Genomic DNA, 25,160 nt, shown 5'->3' on the forward strand with positions numbered 1-25,160 from the left:
AATATGACTTTGTCCCCTTATGCCGTCACAATGCTACTGACTGCAGCTGTTATTGGAACAGACCAACGGTTATTAACACACAGTCTCAGCTCAATAATTCTTTGCAAAGCTCCAGTTTTGTGTTTTGAGAGAAACGTCCGTCCCAACCGCAACAAATGTGTCACAGTATGAAGGCAGTGAACCACAGTGCACAAAATAAAAGAAACCAGCTAGAACTGTGATGAGATTATTATAGTAGCCCGTAAAGAGACACTACTTTCACTGGATGTTTTGAGAAGACAGTGCACTCAGCTACAGGAACATGGAAGCTCGGCATAATGACGCATCCACACTGTTGTTTCTGGGAGAGTTCAAGCATAAAATAAAAGGCTACCTCCGGGTTTTGTACATCGCTACGTACCCAAGACAGACAATATATATATGTGGTGCATTATGCATGAATATACAGTAAAATAGGATTTTCTGGGCAAACAACTCAAATAACTAATGGCTTTTGATTGATAAGCAGCTAAATGAGAAATAAAAAGCCACTTATGATAAGCCAGCCGAAGCTCTTCAGTGGTCTTTTAGTGCTCCTGTCACACTCACCATCTGTTGATAAGCTTAAATGAGCCCTTGCGTACCTCTGTTGTACAAAGAATAATCGCCTCTTCCCTTTTCCCTACAGTGCATATGATGGCGATCACAGATAGAAGACAATGAACACAACTGCTTCAGACAGCTCCACACTTTCTCCTATGTCAAGTTCATTCTTTGTATAAAACCTGCCCCGGTGAAGAACATCAACACCACCACACAATGCACGATCAAAGTTGGATTTGGCTTCGGATTCAATCAGGATCATCTTTCGGTGTTGCGCTGCAAAGATGCAGCCGATGAACGTGGCTACTAGTGAATGCACAGAACGTCTCGGTTTGTTTGGTTACGTCTGAGCTACCTCCCAAAGAGACGCACATTGCATTTTATATTTCAAAAGAAATCAAATTACTGTATGTCACTATGGTGCTCCGTCAGGAGGAGTCGTTTTTTTGCTTGCCTTGTCAGAGGCAGCAGCTTCGGTCTAATGCAATCACGTTGCTCCAGCTCAAGATAAAGCAGATGTGCTCACAAACATCCTGACTTGAGTGGAAGTGAGAGTGAAGAAGGATCCATTTTGGGAAGTAAAGTACGGAGGGGGGGCGTTTTGTAGCAGCAGAAGCAAAGTTTTCCTCTTAGTTCAAGAGAGCCACATCCAAGGATTACAATAGGTTTTGATTTTAAAAAAATATGCTTACAAGGATAAATCTACAAATATTAAACATAGAAAAAGGCACCTTTGTCAATTAGTTTAGTTTTTACTAAAGAAAAGATAAATTATAGTCTATATACTATACTATAATAAATTATAGTGCATGGAGAAGTTGAATCGCATATACTCCTTTTTGTTTCCTCACGCACTAAAATCAGTTTCCACCACATCATTTAACAACTATGAGGAAGATTAGCTTCCATCTATCTATCAACCACTTGTCAACCCATCAAGAAATAATCATTAAAATCTAATGAAACACTTCACCGCATGAATGTGTCTGACATTCAAATATGCAGAAGTCTGGCCTGGAGGCAAAGTGTTGCAGCGTTCAATGGGACCGTTTACAGCTGACTGAACGCCCAACCAGCAGGTAATTGTAGGTGTGTACAGGTTCAGGAGGAGGATGTTTTTTGGCAGATCGGCACAGACCTTGAGCGGTTTAAAACAATGCCGTCCATCAAGTCACAGTATAATCTGCAAACAGCTCTCAGGTATGACTCTGGTTTGTGGGAAAGAAAACCGTCCGCATTGTGCAATGTCAGCTTGAGATCATTTGAGAATAATCTTGGGGTATTAACGATGCGTTGGTCTATAATTTTAAAAAGTATCCAGTCATGATATGTCAGTTTATCTTCAGAAATGATTTTACATGAGGGGATTTGAGGGTTTATATCACCATAAAAATGTAGCGAATAAATAGACAAAATGAAGCGAGGCAGTAAACACTTGGGCTGGGTAAAGGAATAGTTTTATTGGTAATATGATACTTTTAATGAAACACTTTTAAAGGTGTCTGTTGTGGTAGAACTGGCTAAAATGCTTGTTTAGATTTGTAACTGAAGCTTGGTTTATACTCTTGTTTATACTTGTGCCTGGTATGTTGGCATGGCTTTTGTAATTCACCGCTAAAGCATAGTTTGTGTTCTTTGCGTATTTCAAATAGTGGTTATTAGGAACCTTGCAGTTCAAGTTGGAATCAAATAAACGTTGAACAACAGCTGATTTTTTTTTTTTTAACTGATTTCTGGAGAAGATATGGTTTAGGTATCGGTGTAGATGTGAAAAGGGAAGATAATTATGGTTTTAGCATTTCTTTTTCTGCAGTTTTGCCCATTTAAAACTGTTTGAGATTGTGTATTTTGTATTTTTTTTTATTTGCATCTTAGATATAGATATCAGTTATAAGCCGTTGGTGCCACACCAAAACAAATACAAAACAAACTCAGCCTTAGTTAGCACCCACATTCACACTGACTTTATGATACACATCCTCTAGACGTGCACCTAAGAAAGACACGCTCAGGCCTAATATACGATGAACAAGTCTCCAGAGACAGTGCTACTACCACTGATCCATAATTGAACAAAAGGGCAGACCAAGCAGAGAGGAGAAGTGTAGGGGCCTCTGTCCCTCCCTGCTACACTAGCTGTGAACTTTTGGAGGTAAGAGCCCTGGGGTTCCAAGGACAACTGTCAGGAGACATGGGCTGTGAACTCATGCTAATGAAGGCAGCTCAACCCTGTAAACAGCATGGGAGGATGTCACTGGAATACATTACAATACATAACTGTCTCCCCAGGGCAGGAGGGTTGCACATGGCACATGGCCTTGATCACTCCCCCGCCCCTCCTCAACACACACATGCACCCCGTGGCTTCCTCAGTCCACCTGGATACCCCACAGGTAAACCGGACAAATGCTGAGAGAACAGTGACAGAAGCCTGTGCTATTAGTCCAAAACGTTCTGGGTTTAGTGAAGTGGGATGAGGGAGCTCGTTTTTCAGAATCGCAACACTCGTCCACACGTCTTTTGATTGTTTCATGATACTAAACCGTTTTTATTCCCCCCTCCCCTCATTTCAAGGTTCTCTCCGGCTACAAAGCGAAGCATGCAGATGCCCCCGAAAAGTCGACAATTGGTACAAACGGTTGAGAACTGAGATGGCAAAGTGAGGCTGTTAGTCAGGAGGTTGGTGCTTTGAGGGAAACGAGGCAGCGATAAAGTGAGTGAGAGAGAGCTCAGACAGGAATGCGACCGTTTTCAGGTCAGTGAGCTGCAGTATGCAAAGGCAAGAGAGGGAGACAGAGAGAGGGGAGGGGGGGTGGTAAACCAGTAAACCAGGCCACAGTTTGTGGTCGAATTATCTGCTGCCTTTTCCCCTTCATTCAAAGACAGAGCAAACATAATGCTCAACTTTATCCATCAGGGTTGTAGGGCATTAAGGACATTGTGTCTGAGCTCTTGTGATTTGGCAGCGTTACAGAGGCTCTTGTTATTGCACAGCTTGTCATTTTTTTTTTCCATGAATGGCCACGTTTAGAACGTCTTTCACTGCAGCGCTCATGACCGCTTTGATCACTTCATCAACCTTGAAACAAGCGAATCCAAAATATGTGAACGCTGCATTTTATCCTTGAAATTCTACTCTCTCTTTTGTTTTAGTTTAATGATATCGAGAAACATACTGAAATGAAAATGTGAAGAGTCTCTTAAAGACATTTCGCCTTGTGTTCAAGTAGTTTATAAACCCCAGCTCCACACCAGCACTTTAGAACTGAAGAAGCTGCTACTTGGACAAGCGGCGAATGTCTTCAAGAAAGTCTACAAGTCCAGCTGCCCTTGTTTGAGCTTGGTTTTTGGATACACTGTGACCTGGATGACTGAGCACCTTCAGGAAGTTTGTATATAAACACGGGTTGTACGATAACGCCGTAAAAATAAATCCATCACAACCACTTCCCCAGACTTTAAAGGGGCAGCGGAGCTCATTCTCCAACTCCCAGAATGAACATAACAGGACTTAGTCTATAAGTCTATAGCGCATATTTACTCCTATTTCTACAAATGCAAGTTGTTTTTTGTTGCATATACTCTTATATCCTCTTGTATTTCACTGCATTTATTCCATTACTATTATTTTTATTTTATTTAAATTTTATTTTTACACCATGCACCTATTTCTATCAAGCAATTTTCCTTGTGGATGAATAAATCTAATAAGTCCATTTAACTCACTGTTGCTTAGTGCGGTTCAAGAAAAAAATATTAACTCCACATGTTTTGTTGCCTAAACTGTTAATTCTAATTAAACTATGTATTGCTTTGGTTAGTTTGCTAATTTTATATGAGTTGTATATATGAATTATACGCTATGTAGTAATTTAAGGTAACATACATTACAAGATTCTACGATGCGATATGAAACGGTACGATGTGGTACGATACGCTGCATTATCTCAAAACTAAAACAAAAAAAAACAACGACATATAAACAAACACAGCATACACTATATTAATCCACAACTACAACTTACACATATCTAACCTCTAGTGAAATTGTGGCACCATGAAACTATCACACAACCCCTGCAGCTTCAAACAACCTTATTTCAAATTTTAAATGAAGTAGCCACAAATGAGTTTTTAAAATGGTTGAATTTACACTGGAGGACTCTGAGGAAGGCCGGCATCCTAAGGGGCTGTCCCAGACAATCCAGATTAGATTTTAATGGTGCATTCAAATCGCTGGTATCCCATCCCTGGCTATGGTCTCTGATAATGAGTTCAACCACATGGCCCCAACCTTTGTTGAGATCAGAAACTGTTGGGTTAATTTGAGGCCGCTTTGCCGAAATCATAGGATTATATCATTGTAATAAAATAAACGTGTAAGCTGCTCTAGAGCAGAGACCTCAAACTCGTTAAAAAAGTCAAAGTAGACCGTGCAAACTATGTGCTACAACAATACAGCACCAAATAAATCGGGAACAAACTTACATAATGCATTAGACTTCATGGGGTTACGATCCACTTTTTCCACTCACTGCATTCCACTTCAGTCTGCACACGAGTCCTTTGCCAGTAATTATTACTATATTATTTTACTGACTCTTAATAATGAATTCCCAGGCCATTACATCCAGCTGCTTCTACTTGCCCCTCCTCTCCCCGTCATACTGAGGTGCACGGCCAAGAGACCTTTGTACCTTCGAGAGATCTCTGAAGTTCCCTGGCAAGGTCAAGTCCAGCTCCTCTGAGTCATAGTTGGTGAGGACCCAGGGAAAGACCGGGTACTGGTTCAGGTCATTGTATGTCCTCCCTAGACACATAGAGCAGACAGAAATCTGTGAGTGATGAAAGTCTGGAAGGGAACAGAGGGGTTGAGAGCAGGGCAGGGTACATTTGAGGCTTCAGTTACTTTGGGGGATCAACATGCAACATTCCAACAAGCCCCCGATCTCAGAGCCCTCAATCAGACCAACTTCCTCCCATGCTTCCACACGGACTCTGGCAAACGCATACACACACCAGTGGCAGAGAATGTGAGAATGTTTTCCGAGCTTCCCATGACTTTGCCTGCTGAGTGTACTGTGGGGGTTACAGGAGGGCTGTCTTTAAGTTTATAGAGAACATAAATATCTCTAAGTAGTGAGGAGTGGATGTTATTACAGAGATATAGATTCTTCTGGGGGCCATGACTCCAGACGCCTGAAATGTCACTGAGAGTCTGATGCCCTGATTGGCCAGATGTGAACTTCCTGCGCGTTCGGGAAGTGGAAATATGATTTTCAGATGTAAAAACGTGTCGTAGGAAATCCATGGGAAAAGCCAAGAGCATGTACCATGTTGTCAATAACACTTTACCTTTCCTTTGAAGATGACACTGATACAGCTGTGAGGTCAGACGGTGGACAGTTGTAATCCAGGACTGGAATAGGGGAGCTGTATATACGATTTTGTTGGAATTTTTATGGCTGGTAATAAATCATGTTGAAGAAACTGTCTCAGTGGAAACTGACAGTGAAAAAAAAAAAACAGTAAAATTTCTTTGTCAGAAATAAAATTGAAACACTAATTCTTAGGTGTCAGACCTTAAATAATATTTGATATAAAACACTAAAAAAAATGTTTAGTTTCTTGCCTACAGATTCTTTCCAGAGCCAACGTTGACGACTAGCATATACCATGCCAACCTTAGTCACCTTGGAAGAATGAATTTGTAGGTGCAGTGAATTTCAAATAAAAGTAGCATCAAGAGCTAACCGCACATGGGTCAGAGCAATAAATGATGTTTTAATATACGTAAAGCTCATGTACTGGTAAGGAATCTTACTCATACAGACTGTTCCCCAAAAAATGTTCCCAAATTTTAATGATTGTCTCCAAATATCAGCAACTTGAACCCATCCAGCAGGTGTGTTTCTGGAGCAGGATGACATTAGAGAATCTAAAACAAGCCGAGCGTCTGACAGGCTCGTCAGTGACGAGGCGTCTGCAGAGTAGCCGGGGTCTGGGGGAAGCTAGAGAGCATAATTATCCAGGTTAATGCCACACACTCAAGACGAAGCGGTGGGCTGAGCGTGGATGATGAGTCGGGGCGTTGGTGTGGATAGACCTGCTGGTGCTGAGGCCTGAGTTGGGGTGGCAAGATGTTAATAACAGTGGAATAGTGTTTAATTAGAAGACCACTTCCCGTTCACACCTCTTCCCAGCACTTCACCCCCCCGCCTGTCTGCTGCTCCACACTATTCTGACATCTCTGGCAGCCCGGGTCATTACCAGGGATTTTTAATGAATTTTAGGCATGTTTTTCTGTCTGCCTTACATCTAATTAGCTGACAATAATGTATCGAACTCAAGCACAAGCTAAATATAAATATGCATGAATTTGCAGCGAGAGGGAGGATGACACCTCTCCTGAGCGGAGTAGCGTGCAGTCGCTCTTGCCTTCCCTGTTAGCTGCAGTTCAGATCAGAGAGTCGACAACAGAACCTTTCAACTCCACAGACACACATGTGTACAGTCTCACAAAGCCAGGCACTAATTATCTGGCAAAATCTGCTGCGCCTGCTCTTCGCTTCAAACAGCACACTCCCACGAACAGTGGAGTGTACCACGCCGAGCGGCGCTTTAAGGCCGCCGAGATTCTTAAGCAAATGCGAAGCACCTGAGGCCACTTATCGAATGTTTGCAGTAACGCTGACACATAAAGTTTATTGATCGTGATAGCTAACCTTAAAGTCATGAGACTAATGGTGTAAAGGTTCACATGGATAATAGATTAAAACACAACTGTTTCGCTGGTTGCAAACTTAGCCAGAATAAGGAAGAAAACAAATCAGAACCTATCTATTTAACTGATAGTTGAGGAGAAAAACAGAAAATACATTATTTATGTGCCCTGAGCTACACCCTTACCTGCTATAGTGTTGAGAAACATGAGGTACTCAAAGTTGGATATTTCCCTCCTCTGCCAGCGCTGGGTCATGTTGGAGGATTTGAAAAGCTGCCGTGGGGTGGCAAGGGAGATACGCCTGGAAAAAAAAATATATCTAATATATTATAAATAGAGATTCACAAGTTTTTATGGATATTTTGAAAGTTCTCACAAATTCTCACAAATTCAAAAGCACAAAACAACTTGATGCTCTGCTCATAATACCAGCTCTCTGTATCCAAAGCTGCAAACAAAGGAAAATTGGAGTTAAACAGTTTTGATTGGAGCAGATTAAGTGAAAGCTGGGGGTTAATTAAGAGTCCTTGAACAACACAGGTAATTTTCTAAGTGTTAATTTGGGGTAGCTTGTTTTATATCCACTCAATTAATGCGCGAGTGCCTATTTTGCAGGGGTATACAAACAAGCCTGTTAGCACTATGAGAGTCTAAAGGGAATCTGTAATTTAGTTTTTTTTTTTTCTCCCCCCGTGGTCACTGGCCTGGCTGCAGTCCTGCTGTATAGAGTCTTCTGTCAGAGAATTAGGCCAGTTCAGTCAGGGTCAGCGCACATCCACTTCAATGACTGGAGCAATGGGACTACAAATGACTCTGCTGCAGGCCAGTCTCCACAAGACTTCCCACCACACAACACAGAAATGGAGGAAACAGCTATACAGGAAATCAGATATTACACATTTTTAATAACGCTCACTTTCCTTTGATATCTTTTGACCCACCTGGCTTGTGGAAGTCCATAGCTGGTGCCCACTCCTACTCGAGGGAGACTGTGGACCACTTTCTTCACTGTGGCCTGGTCAGGGAAGTTGAACATGACTGATGCTGCCGAACAGTGAAAGACAAACCTTAATGATGGAGAAAGGCATGGAAAAAAAAGTTGAATTTCAAAGCTCTAATTGGTACTTCACTTACTCCTGTTGGCCATGAAAACCTCCATGGCTGTGTTCTGCAGGAGGTAGCGTCTGGAGAAGACCGCCCGGATCTCACTGAACATCCACTTGCCATGTAACCCCTCGGTGTATGCTAAGACCTAGCAGGGGACAAAGAGAAGAGAGAAAACATCCTCTGGTTATCAAAGCTGTTATTAGAGCTGTGTCTGCTTACAGGAGATACAGATTCCAGCGGTGCATATAACAAGACGACGTCACCAATACAGTGGGCTTTTTAGACTTCAGCTTTAGATTTCAGTACATTTCCGCTGGTACAGGCGTATTCTGTCTTGACAAATTTTGTTGCTTTACTATTGGGCAACGCAACTATGGCTGGTGAGAAGCACTGACTGTACATGAAGATGGACAACTGGGTCTCCATGGGGTCAAGCACTGATTTACTGTGGTGGCTCTGCTCTTCACTACCTTGGTAGTAGTTGGATAACTTAAAAAATGGGTAAAGATGTGAAGTGTGAGTGCAGTTGAGGCAGATAGCTAGAGGCCTGAGATAGCAGCCACCTGTCACTCAAAGCCTTTAAACTGGCGAGTTATGTAAAAAATCACAAACCTGCAGTTGTCGTCATCTCCAGAGACCAAACTGCTTTTTGAACCAGGCTGTCAACATGTTTACTCCTGCTGTGCATTTTTTTTTTTTTTTTTTTTTTACAGGGAGGTCAAAAGGGATTGAGGCAGGCATGAAACTACAATTTGTGGCATTCTGGGCTAGTGCAAGTTGGCAATTGGTGAGATGTTGAATCCAAATGTGCTAACTGAATGATAATTTTCCCACCTTATAGGCTGCTAAGAGCAATTCTTATCTAGATGTTCAGACAGTTAAAACAGGGTCAACCTGAAGTCATTTGGACCTGGAGCATAATCACCAAATTGAATCACCGAGCCTCAATATCACGCTACTATCAGTCCATTCAGAATTGAGAATTAGTAAGACATTGTAAGATGTCTCAGGGAAAGTTCTTACAAAAGGTGAAGGTGTCTACAGATCCTCTTTGAACGGCTCACACTTTTCCAGTCGGTTTAAAAACACCTACTGCAGCGAAAGCGGGCGGTCAAAAGAAACCACACTCTGCGCCGTTCACACGTAAATAATCAATAAAAACCATCTAGCCAAGAAAAGGAAGGAGCAGACAAAGAATCATTAGTGTATGCAGCACCGCTGGGACTGCAGGTCCACACACAGGAAACCAAGACAGCTGTTCTGACAGGTGAGAATGCCCCCCCCCCCCCTCCACCTTCCATCTCACTTCCGTCTGACTGAACAATTTTGTCCAACAGAAAAAGCCAGGGTGCAAGGCTCATCAACTCCCCAGGTTATAATCACACATAGGTTCGGTTCAGAGAGAGTGTGCGAGAGAGAATAAAGATATAACAGGGCAGTGAGGGGGTGAGGCCCTACAGCACATTAGTATGTGTGTGTGGGTGTCTGTGTATGGCAGGGGGGGGGGGGGGGGGGGGGGGTGGGGATCGAGGTGGAGGAGGCAGGGAGAGCAGCAGAGTGAGATGTTGAGCTGGGTTAGGCCTGATGCTAATGCTCATTTAAAATAGTGACAGGCTGGAAGAGTGCAGCCCGAGCCGCGCTGCCTTAATTTCTCCCTGGAATAGCTCACGCCCGACCTCTGTGCCACATCCAAAATCTCTGGAGCTCAATTAAAATTGGATTAGGTGGAGATGCTGGATGTGCAGCACAGCATCTCTGGTGCTCTCCTACCAGTAATGCCCCTGCTTGACACCTCTGCAACCCCCAACTCAAACAGTTGTCATAGAGACAGCACGGCCCCAAGGAGGCAGCGTGCTGACTGGAGGAAGGTGGAGGGGGGGTGGGGGGTCTGCAGGCGCACTGCCGAGGGCCTGCAGCGGCTCACTAGGAAGCGGGGTAAGTTTTAATGCCCTCCTACTCTGTAGCCAGATGTTCTGCAAGTAGCCATGCAAAAATGCATCATGGGAAGGCTACAACAGTTTGACTCCATCAAGGGACGAGTGAGTTATTGTGATGGCATTTTATGTCTATTTTATGGATTTATGCCGTGAATTTAACAGTGCCTCCTCAAGTTTTCATTTGTTTTATAAAAATACTGTGACCATCCAACACAGGAAGTAATAAAAAAATTCTGTTTTTACAGCTTTGTCACCCATGCAATGCACTCGAGATTCTTAAGAGTTTAAAATAGTATGAAAACAGCTGTACTTCTGCCGCTCTAAATTGATTATCGATATATTTTAGCACTGGCTGTTTCTTGTTTTCCAAGCTAGCGTGAACTTCTTGCTGTCATGACAAAGTACAGGCCAAAGGGCTGGCTGTCAACAAAAGAGAGGCTAAAGAGGAGGGGGAAAAAAAAGAGCTGATTTCAAACCGCCCAGATCAAAAAATTTGTCATAACAACAAAGCTTTGGTCTAAACCAACATACAGAGGCCCCTGTAGACTTGGGGATTTGACAAAGCCCAGCCCTCATTTTTGGAGGCCCAGCTGTAAAAAATGCCATTTAATGAACCTGTCTGCTGAAGCTGTCCCCTGCCTGTCAGAGGTGTCAGCTAGTGACAAGCGCTGGGGACGGCCGCCTCCAGTCACAGACAGGCCTGCCAGCTGGAGACTTCGGCCCCAATCTAATCACGCCACCAGGAAGGGACCGGCGCTCTGCTCTTGGTCTGTCACGCTCAGGGCTGGGGGAGCAGCGAGCGGGTGGGTGAAGGGGTCTGGTATGGCCGACAAGCACAGCCTTTTGTTTCCACACAGGTCCCTCCATGCAGCCTCATTAGGAGCCACAGGCGCATGCGCTGCTTCGCCAGCTGCAGGGACATATACACCTCTCCAGTATAATAGCCTTAATGCAATTTAGCGTCTCTGCACTGTCTTCCCTTTACTCTTTTTTTTTTCTTCTCTGATATGACAGAGGGTAGTCTGAATTCCGCCTGTAGAACATCACAGGAGAAGAATGGAGAAATATTGTGACAAACGAGACAAGGAGAGGCACAGGTGACACCGGTGTTTAGGCTGAAATTCATATGTAATAACGTGCAGAGGCTCACGTGGAGCACATCCTGCATATCGGAGATAGGAATCTGCTTCATGCATGAAAACAGATACTAATCATATTTGACTTCCCAATAGCTTTCTCCCCATATTGACTGGGACACAGTGACAGGTGTTATTAATAAATCTAACGAAGCATTTTCTCTAAAACCTGACGCATTTTCTCCCATGTGGAACGATGCAATCTCCCCACCGCTGCATCCGCACCAAAACAGGAAAATAACGTAATTCAGTGAGACCTCCAAGCCAGCATGACTGATATATTTATATGAGACTGTGGAGCACACTGACAACCTGGTATCACCGCACCTCCGCTGCATTCTTCTCAGATTTGTCTAATAGGCTTCCACCATAAAGCCTCACAACTGCACGGTCCCAGGCGGCCACAGAGAACCACAAGGTGGAAGAATAAGGGGAGGATACGAGAGGCAGTTTCATTTTGAGTGATATGACTACTCCCCGAGGAGCAAGTGGGATGGATTTCACACATGGCAATTTGGAGGATCAGCACACACTGCGTATACTGTATTCAATGGCTGACCCCAGGCAATATGGGCCAATACTGTGAAGAGGTTGAGCAGCCAGAGGAGGAAAAGAGAAGGTGTAAAGCCTGGTAATGTGAGAGCAGAGAGCGAGTCTCGGCTAAGTGGGATAAGCCAAAGACAACGAGGCAGACGGGGTCTTAAAAAACGGATCTGTGTGTGGATATTTTGCTTATACCAAAAAAGGGTTAATTCATTCAAATTCCAAAATAATTAGCCTAAATTAAAACTATCTAACAGCTAAATAGGAAGGTGATGGGTACGCACACTGCGATTTACAAACCCACGCATTAAAGTATTTTTCTCATCTGCATTTCTCCCTCCTTAATGTGACGACCGTTCTGAAGTCTAGAAAAAAAAAATGCAAAAGATTCTCCCAGATTATATATTTAAACAAATAAATAAATAAATACAAAATCTGCATTCCACTTGATTCCTCTTTGAGAGGCCCGTATCTCAACTTCAATAAAGTAGCAGGCTCCTAATGCAGGTATTGGGGGGAAAACAAGATACAGATTTGCATAATCAGTGTCACTATACATTTGGGTGGTAGCTGGAGTGTGGCAAGATGACACAGCTCGGGTGCTCTGGCAAGACCAGTGGGATAAAGGAGATGAATATGCATTAAATATGTTGGCAGTTCACTGCCCCAAATGTCCAGCCAAGTTTGTCAATAACATTCATGTCAGGGATAGTATTTCACGCACATTAGCGGGCCCCGCGGTGCTGTCTTCAACGCTGCCATGGTAGGACAGGTGGGAGGAGTCGTTCTCCTAGTGTGCAATCTCTTCTTAAAGAGTCAAGGCTCTGTCTACGTTAAAATATAAAGCCCCCAAGAAATGCTATGAAGAAAAAAAAACAGTAACTTAGACCTGAGGTTCCCTGCAGCAGCGATATAAAGTGTGGTAGCAAACCACACGATGCGTGCAGAAGGTTCCTAAATGTTGGAAGAAACTAAACTAAAATACTTCCCAGATGATCTTTTTTAAAATTCTGTTTATATATAAGTGCAGTGAGAAATATTTACTAATGTAATATTTTTAAACAATCTGTAACTATAAAATCATTTTGCAGGCAGTTCATGCTCATATATTTAGTTGTACATTTGTCTTTTTCAGAGTCCACATGCAGCTGGATGCCTGTGCTGATACAGGTGCATTTCCAACCATAAAGTAGAGCACTAAAGAAATACTGGGTGCTAAAAAAATAGTGTTAAAACATAAAAAAACACACTTAAGTCTAAGAGGTCACCATTTCATCCTTGATATTGTCTGATTTCAGGATTTATTATAGCAAAGCTGCAAATTAGCATTCAGGCTAACATGATTCATCTTTCAAGCAGTAATAAAGATACTTAAGGGCTAATTCACATTTGTATGAAATGTGGAGTATTTTGGATTGTATAATAATTCTAATTAGCAAACGAGGGGACATATGAACATGCTAAAGTGGTGACCCGACGACCGCCACGTCCCCAAACATACATACACGAACATACTTAGTCAGCACATCATCCAGATAAACAGCTTGAGGATTCTTTCACTAAGGAGCTTGAAAGAGGGGATGCAGTCATTTGGCGTTGGGTCTTTTCAGGAAGCTTTTCCTAATGGGACATTTTCAGGGACTTGTCAGCTTTAAGATGACTGAAATCTTCCTGGCCTGGGTACGAGCTTCCTCTCTTCGTCTGGCTGCCTCTGACACTGCCAAGCTGATCGCTTTAAATCCCACTTTCTTTTCTTTTGCTTTTTTTTTTTATATATATATTTTTTTTTTGGTCGTGTGTGGGAGGAATAGGGGCTCAGAACAAGACAGAGGAGAGGAGAAAGGATGAGACAAGGATGGAGAGGCGGAGAGACAGAGGAGAAGAGGGACAGAAAGAGCAAGTGGTTAGACGAGAGGGCCTGATGAGCAATGAGCGCCTCACTCGTCCTCAATTAATCTTGTCTCTCTACCTTTGCTTTGGCGCTTCCCTTGGTACCAAGGTAATAATGACACCCTCATCCATTATCCTTTTATCCCCGTTATTCACAGGGAATTGCTTAATAATATGTTACAGATTCGTCCTCCTTCATATAATTCTTTCTGTCATTCGCAGTATATCATCTGGAAAACACACAGCCCCCTTTCGGCTGGACGCCGTTTGAGGATTATCGCGGGTGACACCTTCGGGATGCAGCCAGAATCTGGAGCATCATTTTTTCAGGCATAAAGTGGAATTACCCTGACTTATCTGTCATTGCCAAAAGCACAACAAGCCATTTATGGCCAAAGCAAAGGTGGAACAGGTTCTTATCGGCTCCTCCGAACGAGGGGGCTTGTAAATTTATGCTAATGAGGCCCTTTTTGTCATCCAGGCTCACCCCTTGGGGCTGAGTGGGGCTTGGAGGGGATGATAATCTGGCTGTTGAGTGCACTAGATAATTTGTACTTTATCCTCATGTAATTATATAGTTTAAATCTTTTTACCAATGCTAATCCTTCGACACGAGGAAGTGTCTTAACCGCGTCCATGGTTCTTAGCAGCACTAGTTAGCGTGCAGCTGACTCTCATAAAATCACGTAGGAGGAGAGCAGCCCTGATATAATTACTCTGACTTTCTGTAGCCTGCGCTGCGAATCCTCCTATCATTTTGATCCACCTTAGCAGGCAGGCAGGAAGCCAAGCTAGCAGCCCGCGGGTACGGGAGACAACACAAGAAAAGGTGAAAACACTGTAGCGAGACTGAAAGAGCCCTTCCCAGTTTTTGTCAAGAGAAAAAAGCACGGGGGAGAAAAAGGGAAATGTACTGAAAAGGACTATAAGTAAGTGCAGTAGGGTGGCTTTGCAGAGCTTTTGAGGTCTCCCTGCTGTCCAGTGGGACTCCAGGCCATCTTGTGTGCCTGCCAAAGCCGACAGCCCCTGACAAGCTGCTTGGCGTGCTGTAATTTGACTAATTACACTGGATTAAACCATATTAATGCAAGCTGTTTTCTCCAGGGTCACTGACCCAACCCATTGTGCCTCTTGCTAGTTTCCCTCAGTCCTGTGCAAACAAAAGATGCGCAAGAAAAGGCAGATTATTTTTCTTTATTGAAATTATAAATATCAGATCCTTATATCTGTAAACTGATGTTATTTTTATCATTACGACTGGTGCCTCCACTTTCCCGAGGCATCACAGGATTCTTTGAAACCAAATCTTTCCTCTGTGTTATCGCTCTGCAAGACTTATATGAACCTCAAAGAGGTAACAGAGCTCATAAACTATTTTTTTAACACAGGAATATAAGGATAGGAGATGTAATGAGAGTCTCTGTGTGCGGCCAACAAAATTAAATTTTAAATTTACTTGTATTTAAGCTAAATATCAGGATGAAATCTGAGCAATATTTTTGGTTCCACTTCTTCTTTTGTTTTTTTTGTTTTGTGTTCTTGAGGAGATGGTGTGTTGAAACCTATGATTAATATAAGTACTGAAAGATCTGCTTTAAATTGAGGAAATAAACCAGAAAGAATACTTATTTGTAAAAAGAAGAAAGGAACCCCACCCTGATTTGCATTTGTAAAAATCCAAAATGAAAGAGGGGAAATGAGCCATAGAATGTGTGTGTTTTAATACAAGTGCCCCCTCAATTGTACTAAATCAATTTGAATTTTGGACAATGGAGAGGCAGCTTCAATGTTTGTATGTGTTGCTCTGCCTTGAACACGCTGTAATAATAGTCTTAAACCAGGCGTTGTAAAGACAGAATACCAAAGAGGCTTACAGCCTCAGTTTCATGAAACATTTAGGCAAAAGTTCCAAAGGCTGAGGATGATGAAAGAAGGTAAGCTTGAAAATGGGCTTCTGGGATCCACAGGCCTTATTGTACAGAAGTCACATCAAATTAATACTGAGGGCCATTTGCAGCCTTTCTTCTCCTGAGCTTTTCAGAACGGATTAAGCTATGAAAACTCAGAAATTACTAAAGCACCTATTAGGCATTATGCTTACCCTTTCTTCTTTTTTCCCTTTGAAAGTCACTGAATGTGCTTTACTTCACTCGTAGCACAATTCGCTGGTTGTTTGCATAACTTGAAAGAGTGACAGTTTTATGAAATGCATCCTGCAAAATGTAAACAGAGGAAAATCTTCACTTTTGAATAATTTTCCATCCTCTTAGCGAATCATTTGTCGGACTGAGGATCTTCAAATCTATAGAAATCTATGCGGTAGCTTGGTTGTGGCGGCGGCACAGTCTCACAGTGTTTTCACACCAGAGAAGGGAGACTATTGCCGGGTTCTCTCAGGCTCTCTGCACCCCTCTTTGCTCTCTCAATGCCTCTTCAAAGAAGCGCATGGTGCATGAATTGTAATTATGGTTCCTAACAGGATTCAAGAGCGCCCAAACGATGGCACTTGAGAACCAGGTCGTGTGGAGTTAAACGGCTGTCAGACACTCAAAGCACACCAGCATGTGAACAAACCCACAAAGGATGGACAAGTCCACTTCTAGGGCCCTCCTACCCACTTTCCCTCTCGTAGGGAGAGATTAAAGATCAGCTAAGGCCCCTTTAAAGACCCATATAGCCTTTTCTGCGTCTTCACTCACATTCCAGATTTCAAGCAGGGTCACAGCTTTCCAGGTGAGAATTAAGCCTGAAGATGAGGATTAAAGAAAGAGCAACAAAAAGGTGCACAGTTCTGACATGAATAAAGTATTTAATCATACAAATAGATATTGTTAGGTTGCAAAGGAGAAATTCGCAGAGACAATGCCCGTGCAGCAGAGGAGAGAGGGTGGGTGGTGAGGGGGGGCAGACACATGTGAGAGATCAGGTAATTGGTACCACCTGAGATACCAACGAAACCACAGTGTCAGATTATCCCCTGACCCGGCCTTCACAATTACGGATTGCTTCTAAAACAGTTTCAATGACTCACCAGGGCACAAGACCCCTCAGCACACATTAGAGAGGCCAGCCCCTCAGTCAGGACCTTCAGGAAACTTCAGCTCCATCCTACTCCCCCTCCACAAAAAAAAAAAAAAAACGCCTTAAAGAACTCAACCTGCAGCGTGAAGTTCCTATGCATGACCCTATTAAACTCCTAATTGGATTTAAAATAAAATAGAAAAAAAAAATAGCTCTTTCAGTTGAGATTTTCTCAACATTCCTTCCAGTAGTTTGCCTCTTCAACAATATCATTCAAACTCACGTCACTGAAAACTTTTTTCTTCTCCTTTTCAAAACACAACCAAGATTTTCTTAAAAAAAAAAAATGTGAGTATATGCAAAACCTTTTTCACCTTTTCTTTTAAGGCAAAGCACTATTTGATTTTCGCAAGGAAGAAAGTGACAGGCTGAAACAAAGCCCAGCGCTGCACATTGTAAAGCCTTTCACTGCGGTAATGGTCTTAAAATGGCTACAAGCAGGGGCTCTATTCACCGGTGACCAGGCTGCTCAGCTCTTTCTCCTCTTCAAAATCCAAGACAACTGAGCGGGAACGCCGGGGGTCAGCTGATGAGTGGATGAGTTCACTCGTAATACCGAGTCCCAGGCTATCAGTGGCTGTGGACGTTGCCAACACATTTACACTAATTATAGAGAATAAATAGTTCCATAACAACAACATCAATCAAGTTCATTATGAAAAACAGCGTAATGACAATAATTACAATAATATCTCATTAGGAGTAAGAATAAGAGACAGGGGAGAATTAATAGCAGACAGGTGTACAACACACAGCAATTATGGAACCTGAAATTAGTTCATCGCCTCAAGGCAAACAGAAGAGAAAGGAAAGGTTGAGGGTGTGTGTTTTTGTGTGTGTGTGGTGGTGGTGGTGGGGGGCGGTGGTGTTTTCAGGGCTGCGAGTCGGACTGATAGAGAGAGGCTCACTGACAAAAAAGGGAATTGCAAATAAGCAAACAAAAATGTCTTAAATGTGTAAATTAGAGAGAAAAATAAGAGGGAAAAGCAGCTTTTCCCCGCAGACTGGTGCCTTAGATGAGAAGGGAGCAGCGAGACGTGATCAAGGGGAGCCATGGAGCGGTGCGGCAGGCGTCAAGATGAGCACTCAGCCAGCGAGTGGCAGCTTCTCCTTTTCCAGTCAATCATTCATTACAGAGCCAAGTGCTGCGGAGGAGTGCCTCCTCTTTTTGACCTATCATATTACTGCCTCTGTAAACTCCTAATCCTCCCTTCGTTAGATGGTGTCAACAGCCGACATGCTCTCACCCTGCCGCCGCACTCCCCTGCTCAGACACCTCCCGAGCCCTGCCAAGACCACAGAACTGACACTCTAATAAAATCATTTGAAATTTAACAAGGTAGAACGGCATGACTTCATCCATATCTCTGTCGGCACCCTTTTTGACTTGTTGTTATCATTAGAATGATATTCACTTACTAATTGTTTGACTTTTCTTTCTTTTCTTTTTCTTTTTTTTTTTTTTTTTTTGCTTTACCATTAAGTCTCAGTAACCAGCACTAAGAAAGTCTTAACTTCTGCTCTTCAATCTTTTATTGGCTGTTCGGCGAGGCCTGCTTTTTTTTTTTTTTTTTTTTTTTTTTCTTTATGCCTTGGGGCTGTTCCTAAGCAGGTGAAAGCCTGGAGGCAGGAACCTGCACATCAGCACTTCTTCGTCCATCATGACTCTTTCATGGAGACCCCATCTCACCGAGCTTCTCCTAATAAAGCCCGGTGAGATGGCTACCGTAATGAGTCCAACAGATGAAAGCCCAGCAGGACAAAGCAACATTCAGATACGTCTCCACACACACGCAAACACACACACGCTGTGGGGCACTAACCTGGGACTCGCTGCATGGATGTTGTTATTTAGATAAACAAAAGAATCTGATGCAGGGTGGAGAAGGAAACTACACGAAGCATCTGTGTGCTGGCACAACTCCAAATGAGAGTTTTGGTGTGGTGGAAAATGGCATGCAGTTCACAACCAACAGAAAATAATTAAGTTTGCTGTGTGGGCCTGTGCAAACATATCGCACACCCAACTGTCACTGCACCGATGCTTCAGAGTTTAATTAAACGTGACACTGTCCCAACAAAGCTGCTACACTCTGAGTGAAGACCAGAAAAGTTAATATACCTCATTTCCTAATGACGTATAGCGCATAAGCCTTTGTAGTCAGTGAGAATCTTTAAATATCTTACCTTATTGGGAATATATATGTAAATTGGTGAGATAAACCTCGTCACACCTACCAAATAACACGGTTTGCGAGATGTTAATTACCGTGTAAAATAAGCAATTGGCATCTTGCCCCATATGTCCCACTTTTCCGGTGAGGAAGATGGAAATGAGGTGGGGTAGATTTGATTGTGACATGCTCTCCGTCTGTGCTCCACAATGTGTGGCTTTGCCAGTAACAGGCTAATATTCAGCACGGCTCACCACCACCAGAACTAATGAAAGTAGACAAAATGTCTCTGCTGCCATCTTTGTCTCGCATCCGCTCAGGGTTGAGCCTCCCTTCTTTCCCTCCTCTCCTTTTCACCTCCCCTCTTTTTCCCTCTCGCTGTTGAGGGGAGGGTGACAGCAGCATAAAATGGTGGCGAGCAAATGTGCCTTCCATGTGGCAGCAGCGGTGGGGGTGACAGGCCAGGCTGAGGCCAACGCTATCAGCAGTGTGTGGCTGTTGCTTTGAACAAACTGGATGGTCGCCATGGAGGATCATGGCCGAGCGCATGAGACACCAGCGGTTCCAAACAAAAGCGGCTCAATATCAAATCAAGAAAAAGCCCCCCCCCCACCCACCAACACGGAGCTGCTGCTCTGTGATAAATGTAAACTCCGTAGTTCACGGGGACACGTCCAATAGCATGAAACATGAAAAAATAAAATAACAGAGTCTAACAAGAGGAGGAGGATTCTATATGTTGCACAAACTGACATAAACCTTCACTTGATAAAACGCTGAAACATAAATTCAGCCAAAGCTACGGAACAAAGCAAACTCTCTGCATCAGTAAGTGCTCCAGTCATTCAGGGGGTTGTTAGTTAACCCTGAGCACGGAGAATGATGAAGCAAGGGCATAAATCACAGAGTGAAACAAGGCAGACTCCTCCGATTCATTAATGGAAATGATCTGTCAATATGCTGGAGTCAATTCACACGTGTCAGCTGGGCTCAGCACACAATGGGCCGGCCAACTTATGAACTCCCTGCACCACTCCAACGAGTCCATAAAACAACTGGCAACGCCGCTGGGGAGCACCCCGAGACACCACCCTCTTGCACAGACCACCAGATGACACAGATGGGGCGAAACCAAACAAAGACGAGACTCCTTTTATACAAAGAGGGACCCCTTTCAAAAGCCATTCATGCAACAAATTGGGGAAATCTGGCCATGCAGCACTCCGGGTTTGCTCTTTTATTAGCGTGAGCCCTACGTCACAGTAAGTGAAATCAGATTTATGGCCCTCTGCTACAAAGGTGGTTAAAATCAGGGACACTTTTCAGAAAATAAATAAATAAATCCATGCTAACCAACAACAGTTTAGCTATGTTAACCAGGAACAGCCTGTTCTACATGAGCCACAGAGAAACAAGCCCTCGCGTTTTTTTTATTTTTTATTACACAATAATGACCGAAGCATCAGCGAGAGAAAATCTAATGAGGAGAGCTACATGCTGATCCTTGCTTTCATGTCCTCCCTTCTGGAGCTGATGAACTGTTTGGCTAAATATAGAAGTTCTCCAACGTGACACATTTTTATATTCAAATCACCTCGATAAGTTTGCAAAGCTAAATTTCTGTTAACCTGTGTGTGCTGCTAACTGTTAAAGAGGAAGCTGATAGCAATGTTTCCCCACAGCCACGTAAACTATTAATATCAGTCACAGGTAGGTTACCTTTAAACAGCATCAAGCCTTAGCAGTACCAAAGGTAGCTCATCAGTTTAGGGGGTTCATTTCGATCTAGGTCATTAAATATGTGCACACAAGCTTTCTCTAGTTAGGCCCTCTGCATTTTTCTTTTCTTGTTCCTTCTCAGCTGCACACTCGTGCTGCTGCAGCAATCTGCATAGAGAGACATTTGTCATCATTAGCCCTGCTCTGACAGTTGGCACCCGGCACTTCAGATCTCCAAGACTGGCAATTATGAACCCTTCATCCCTTATTTAGGCAACTTCACCTAATTTCAACACAGCATTTGATTACCAAACAGCCCCAAACCTAGAATGTGCCCTCCATTCTTCAATTTCCGTTGTTTTGCGCTCCGGTGAACTCCTACATCCAGACCACATGACATGTGGGAGAGAGTTAATTTTGAAAATACTTATCAGACACAAGGGCTGCAGAGAGGGCTGTGTATGAGCATCATGGGGTCAGCGGGCAGATGATTACAGCGCCCACCTTTGGATGGTCGGCATCTTGCAGACATTAAGATTAATCGCACTGCTGTTGCTGAACGGTCGTCTTTCAGGATGAACAAGGTTGAAAGAATTAATAATAATAAAGCTATAAATAAAACAAAAGACAAGAAATAAAAATATTAACTTGCGAATACTTTGAGAAAATTTAAACCAATGCAGCTTAGAGAAATCAACAAAAAGGAGCAGCACTTTTCCACCGTGCCAGCTGCATAACTGGTGCAGGAAAATAAAATGCACTGAACTCTACGACGCCCGTATTGTCATTTTTTTGTAACGCAAACCAGATATTTTCCAGACTGTTACTTTAGCAAACCAAACAACATCGTATTCACGCTAAATTCATGCAAATACATGCATGTAATTTATCACCAGGGCTGACAAGCGTACCATATTGCAAAGGGGAGGGGTGATGGGGCCAAATGAAGCCGAGACAATCAATTAAGTTTCATAATTTACACTGCTCCTCACCTCTCTTTTTTAAAAATAAAAATCTCTTCATCGAAGCCAACACTTTTGGACACTGGTGTGGTGTGGATATGTTTTTGCAGTGAAACAGAGCCAGTGAATATGTGGTCCAACTTCCTGACTTATCCAAATGAGGCTGCTAATACACACTAGAGAAAAAAAACAAAACAAAAAACAAATGAATGGACACAATCCAAAGGGGGTCCAGAGTGAGGCTCCAGGCCCAAAAATTAACTGGCCACCTACGGAGACGCCATATTGCGTGGAATAATAATGTTCCATTATTTAAAAAAAATCCCAATGACAATTTCATTTTGTGACAAACAAAATTACTGAAAATGTGTCAAAGTGAGCGGTCATCCCATGAGTATATTATTTCTCACAGTTTGAAAGCTGGTGATGTCACATCTCAGCGAGTGTCGATGCTTTTAATCTGATTTATACAGACATATGTCATCCTATTAAGTCCACATTGACTAATCTGCACATTAACTTGGGAGCTAGCTGGTAAATTCCCTTTGTGTGAGGGGGGGTGACTTGAAAGTCCAAAAAAAAAAAAAAAAAAAACTAAATAACCTCAGAAATGTAATGAAAAAGCATGTGGCAGAGATTATTTGTTCTTGTGTAACAGGATTATTGAAATAATGAAGTATCATCCGTAATTATAATGCCAGTTAGAAGGTCCTGATCCAGCTTAAAAATCCAACATACTTCCATAACGGCATAGAGTATTTAGAGTTAATACAAAAAAAAAAGAAGTTTAAAGACAAATTAATAAATATTACAGCACAATTGTGTTTATACACTGTATTTAAACTCAGAGCTACAGAGGACTGTGTTGGTCAAATGAGCCAATCAGCATTCAGATTTTAGAGCATCATTTCCCGCTCGGAAAGTTCTATTTATTTATTTATTTTTTATGCATGATGCTACGTACCGTTAACAAAAAAATAGTTAAGTTTTGCTCATTTACATAATAACGTGTGAACTAAATACATTTAAAATGCAGCATAAAGCCTCGAAGATAAAACATCAAATAAAGCGACATAACAGTAAACATTTGATGACTTCGGCTAAAGTTTGAAGAATATGACTTCAAGTCACTCAAAGCACAGGCGGCACAATCAAAGGGCAATTATGCCATCACACAAGTACCACTGAAGTGATGCCTGTCCGTGTTAACAGGGCCGTCAGTCTTGCCAGAAGAAAGGAAAAAGAAAAATGGAGGAGGACAAATGAATAAGTGCAGAGGCATGCTGTGGAAACAAAGAGGCCTTCAAAACAGGGTCACATGCTCGTGCAAAATTAGGGGAAGTAGGAGTCATTGTATTGATTTACAGAATCATGCATGCGTATTGTGGGGTCAGAAATAGGCCTGTGCAGGAATCACAACTCCATATATCACACTGGAGGGCCTCCAATAGCCTGGCGGGATGGTGAATGAAGCAACAAAGATTGCAATGTTGTCATGGTAAAGATATGGGTAAGAAGATTGGATTGTCTTAGGCTAGACCTGACAACTGCTGGAGTCATGGGACTGCAGAGCAGGTTGAGTTACTGTGAGATCTGTGCAGCCACATGCTTTAGATTAAGAGGTGATAATCTCGATGAAAATCCCCCCTTCTATCACGCACGGGACGGCCAAAGGCTGGAGCGGCGAAAGAGCGAGAGGTGCAACTGGATTCGGAGGTATCTGACTTGGAGCTGAAAAGTGAGGCCAGTCTGGTTTCAATAAAATGCAAGTACCTGCTGGGCCAGACAGTGGGAGAGGGTGAGAGAAAAGACTATCAAAGCCTGAGATGGAAGAGGCTTTTAGCTACCTCTCACCACATGAAAACCTTCCATAATGTCCTCCATATCCTCCAGAATATGTCAATAAGAATAAAAACGTTAAGTTGTGAAATTTAACCAGGCCTAAACGTGATAAGAACCAGAATACTGGAGCAGAATGGTATTATTTATTTTTAAAATAAACCTTCTTATTAATCTCTTATAGTGTTCCACAATTAGATAATAATAATAATAATTAAAAAAAAAAAAACTGATGCTACTCCATACGTGTAATTTCTGCCTGGTAACAGTGGGAAATTATCATTGGGGCCCTGCCAAGCAGCTACTGCCAGTGTGTACGTGACAGCCTGTGATGATAATGGGAGTCACCTATCTATCAAGGTCCTATAGTCCCGTACACGCCACCTCCTGCTCAGCCGCATCCATGTATAAGGAGAGTGGCGGAGCTGACGAGCAGCGGTTTGCCCTCATAATGTCTGGTCGTATGCAGCTCTGACTAGAGCACAGACGAGTGTAAATGCCTTTGTGTTGCTTATCTGATCCGGGCAGCATCATCTTTTTTGAAGTCCTCTTCAAAGCGTGCAGTGTACCTTGTGAGATGGAGTGCCAGTGCAATGAGGAGAGCCAGAGAGGAGGTTTGGTGCAGATGCAGATGCAGGGTATTATTTATTTTGAATTATGAAATATAAAATACATGACAGTCTTAATTGTCTTTATTGTTTTTATTAAATATTCACATTTCTTCCAAAAACATCCAAATTATACAGTATATATATAATATATATATATTTATGTTGGCGGTACTATCTTGCTGTTATTATAATTGCCAATGATACATTACAGAGTATCAGTGTGTGTTATCTTCTTTATAGAAATAATTAATTTGGAATATTTTTGAAAATGAAATATAATTTTCAAAGGTCCAAACATTTTTAAATTAAAATTAAATTAACTCTCATATATGCTTCTTTCGTTTGGCACTAAAAAAATTAAACCTATTCAACATAGATTAAGAAAAAATATAATACACTTTTAATTTTAGATAAATACAAAAAGGAAGGTCACAGCTACTACATGTATATATTTTTTGTGTTGTTAAAATATGAACTAATTAAATGGCGTAAACACACTGACATGGACTGTTGCTGATTGAACACAATGCAGACAAACTGTTTCACTATCACGCCTTCACTTCGCGCAGTTAACACACGCTCGAAATCTAAAGTTGAAATATGAACTCCTGCTACTCACAGCCCCGACGTGATAACGTGTCGAATTAAATCATAATTCAAATTCTATCGCGCCACGACGGTTTTAATCCATCAGAGATAAACACTGCGTCTCGGGAACATAGTTAAAAAAATGCATGTAAGACTTAAAATGAAATAAACTACATGGAGGCTATTTTATTCACACATGCATTCAAAACAAACCGTGCAAAACATATGCGGGAGAAACAGATTTAGTCAAAGCAAAAAGTGCCCATT

At 42.4% G+C, this 25,160-nt stretch overlaps 1 protein-coding gene across 3 annotated transcripts in view; it reads right to left on the minus strand.

Annotated features, from left to right (window-relative positions):
* The window catches only part of nbeab (neurobeachin b), a 181,403-nt gene that overhangs the window by 24,179 nt on the left and 132,064 nt on the right, over window positions 1-25,160 (minus strand). For all 3 annotated transcript variants that reach the window (XM_047595184.1, XM_047595183.1, XM_047595182.1), the window contains exons 40-43: window positions 8,441-8,558; window positions 8,248-8,350; window positions 7,492-7,607; window positions 5,280-5,392 (exon numbers count right to left, since the gene is read on the minus strand). In XM_047595184.1, the coding sequence (XP_047451140.1) occupies window positions 5,280-5,392; window positions 7,492-7,607; window positions 8,248-8,350; window positions 8,441-8,558 (450 nt within the window). The remainder of the gene's footprint in view (window positions 1-5,279; window positions 5,393-7,491; window positions 7,608-8,247; window positions 8,351-8,440; window positions 8,559-25,160) is intronic.

Source organism: Mugil cephalus, chromosome 9, assembly GCF_022458985.1.
Source record: "Mugil cephalus isolate CIBA_MC_2020 chromosome 9, CIBA_Mcephalus_1.1, whole genome shotgun sequence".
NCBI classification, from domain to species: Eukaryota; Metazoa; Chordata; class Actinopteri; order Mugiliformes; family Mugilidae; genus Mugil; species Mugil cephalus.